A 3,229-nucleotide genomic window follows, 5' to 3' on the forward strand; every position below is an offset into this window, starting at 1 on the left:
GCTTAGTCCCTTTATTAATCTGAGGTCGCCACAGCAGAATGAACCGCCAACTTATCCAGCATATGTTTTACGCAGCAGATGCCCTTCCAGCTGCAACCCAACACTGGGAAACACACATACACTCTTGCATTCACACACATACACTATTTAGCTTACCCAATTCACCTACCACATGTCTTTGGACTAGGGGGTTACCCGGAGCACCCGGAGTTAATCCTCGCAAACATGGCATGCAAACTCCACACAGAAATGCCAACTGATCCAGCCAGTGCTTGAAAAAAGTGTTGCAAACAATTTACTTGTGTTGAATTTAAACTAATAAATTGAATTTAATAATGTTTAACTTAATTTGTTTGTTTAAATTCAGCCCAAATAAATTGTTTACAACCACTTAACGTAAAAAAAAATTGAGTAAATCCAAGCAATCATCTTTGAATAAATTTTTTTCAGAGCATTTTATCTCTTTGTATACACATTCAAGCATTGTCTCATTACAAAGCTTTGTTATCTTACCTTCTGGTTTTTAAAATATACCTTTTGTTACTCCTTTGTTTTCGTGTGTGTGCGCGTGTCTGTTCAATGATGTCTTTCACCAATCTACCGTTTCATGAGAGTGTCGGCCATGTTGTCCTCCGACGGGGGAGCAGGTGTGTTTTCCAGCGCATTACACACAGACTGATGAGAAGAACACTACGCAGCAGCAGGTGTCTCATTTCACACTACGACACTCCACACACACACACACGCCGACGAAGATTATGAATGGAGACAGAAACAGAAACTAAGGAAAAAAAGAGGCACATGAATTAGAGTAAAACCGGGGAAAGAAAAGAAAAAAGAAAAGAAACTAAAGAAACGTACTGTATAAAGAAACTCACAAACCACAAAGCAGAACCACGAAAAGCTTCCTGGACAAGTTCCTGTCCAGAATATCTTCTCGGAAGCCCATTTCAAATGGGTGTAGTTATATAAAAACATCTATTTAAGCGCTTAGTACTTTGAAATGAATGCAATGCATTAAAGTAAACACATTAATATATTTGTGGTCGATTTTAATGGAGACTGAAAATAGAAGCAAGCCACTTAAAATTAAACATACTTTAAATTTAGGTTATGAAATGGTCCCTCAAGACACAATAATATACCACCCGCAAATGATCGTTACAAATGTCCTTTAAAAGTTTATGTTTAATGTAATAATGGATTTCTGGTGCATCCTCTATCATATAACTCCACCTGGTGGTCATTGTTGAATCAGCATCTTATAAAAGCCGTAAAAGAAGTTCAGGATATACATCTGAATCCGATAATTAATAAAATGTCATAAAGCACACTGCAGTCTGCGTATTTGTGTTTAAAAATAATTAGTTCTGAATTACTTTTAAAAGGATTCAGTTCCTGCATGTTAAAAATTAACTGCCAGGTCTTTTAAAACTGACCTGAAACAGGTTTGCTTTGTGGTTAAAGCAGTCACGCTGAAATTATGATATTTAACTGATTATATTATATGATATATCAAAATATCTTAAGTATATTACTAATATACATAATTTGGCTTACTTTTTTCTTTACAATTTTCTATTATAAATAAATACAAAACAATGCATTATTGTACAATACAAAAAATCTAATTCCTGGAGAAAAAAAAACACACAACTTGATTTTATAATTGTAAATATGTTTATTTAATTATAAAAATAATGAATACAAATTACAAAAATACATTCTTGATCAAATCTGTGACGCAGAATAAATTTATTTCAAAAGACAGAAAGAGAGAGAACATCAACATTCAGCATGAAAAAGTCATGAATTTAATTTTGGACTAACACCGTAAAAAATGTCCTAAAATTAGCAGTTTTCCATATTTTGTGATTCATGTTTTTGTTTTTCTCGATTTATTATGTTTTTAAATTGCATAATGGGACCTTGATCTTTCTTATAAAAACTTTAACCTTAAAATGTTGTAAGATGTGACTTTTATTAACATGTTTATAGTTTAAGGTGACTCTTTGGGATGATGTTTTTATATTACAGAACAAAACCATGTAATAAACTGCCAGTAGATTTTCTGTTATTATCTAGATATTAAAGACTTATTTTATATATTATTTCTTATACATTATATTATTTCAAACTTCTCAAATGTCAATAAAAGTCACTTTTCTAAACTGTGGAGTTGAATTTTCAACATCAAAAGTCGACAGAACAGAGATCAAGGTTTCAATGCAATTTACAACAATAAATAAACGGAGAGCACAAAAAAACTGAAACTGTTAATTATAAAATATTCAGATATTTTTTACAGTTTAGGTTCATATCAGCTGACACCAGTTCAAAATTACATTACTGAAGCAACCAAAAAATAAAACTATCAATTTTTACTTTTGTTTAAGTTTTGTCTGCGTCCATTTTTCTTTTTTCTGTTGCCATTTGGATTTGGCAAAGCTTTTAAATCAGAGTTTTGTTGTCTCAGCTTCTTCTGGTCCACCTTTCTCATAGCCTTTTTGATCCATTCAGTGTTGGGATCACAACAAATCCTTTTCCCTTTTACGGTGGACAAACTATTGAAAAAATTATTCAATATTAGAATGTCAGCTTTGGTTTCATAGAAACTTAAATTCATGTAGTGTGAAAATCTACTTACATAATGGCATCGATAGGGCAAATTCCTGCTTTCTGGACTGTATAATCCACAACTTTCTTCATAGGTATGTTTATCTTGCTAGTACTCAAACAGCAGTTTAAACGCAGGCTAGTTGCTGCAAGACAAAGAAATGACAGTCATATTTCTTTACAATTACAACATTAAACCACAGTTTTAACTTTAGATTTATTTAAGCCTTCAAACATCTACTTTTCTCAGACATCCTGACTGTAAACATGGAAAGCATGACAACACTCACCTGCATTAAAGCAGAGCAAAAACAGCGCAAGGCAGAAAGGAAAACTGATAGTTGAACTCATCACGACTGTGCAGACAGATTGACTGAAACTCTTTACACAACCTTATATTTCACACTTTCATTTCCTCCACTCTTCACACACACACGCACGCTCACAAACCTCAACCCACCCACCCCCCACTCCCCCCAATGGGGAAAGTGTATATGTAAGAGAGAGTATGCTAAAGAAGTAAGCCTCTATGTGTGTTTAAGTGGAAAAAGGCGCTAGTGATGATATGACAGTCTGGTCACCCACGCAGTTCGCCACAGTGTGGGTGCAAACA

General features: G+C 33.8%; 1 protein-coding gene across 1 annotated transcript; it reads right to left on the bottom strand.

The window, feature by feature from the left end:
- Nucleotides 1–2,285: 2,285 nt before the first annotated feature.
- Nucleotides 2,286–3,026, bottom strand: ccl32b.3 (chemokine (C-C motif) ligand 32b, duplicate 3). The gene is made up of 3 exons (XM_056451102.1): nt 2,907–3,026; nt 2,648–2,762; nt 2,286–2,564 (listed from the first exon to the last, which is right to left on the bottom strand). The coding sequence occupies exons 1-3, from the start codon at nt 2,965–2,967 to the stop codon at nt 2,375–2,377; spliced, it is 366 nt and encodes a 121-aa protein (XP_056307077.1). The 5' UTR covers nt 2,968–3,026; the 3' UTR covers nt 2,286–2,374.
- Nucleotides 3,027–3,229: the final 203 nt, after the last annotated feature.

Source organism: Danio aesculapii, chromosome 24 (assembly GCF_903798145.1).
Source record: "Danio aesculapii chromosome 24, fDanAes4.1, whole genome shotgun sequence".
Taxonomy (NCBI): domain Eukaryota; kingdom Metazoa; phylum Chordata; class Actinopteri; order Cypriniformes; family Danionidae; genus Danio; species Danio aesculapii.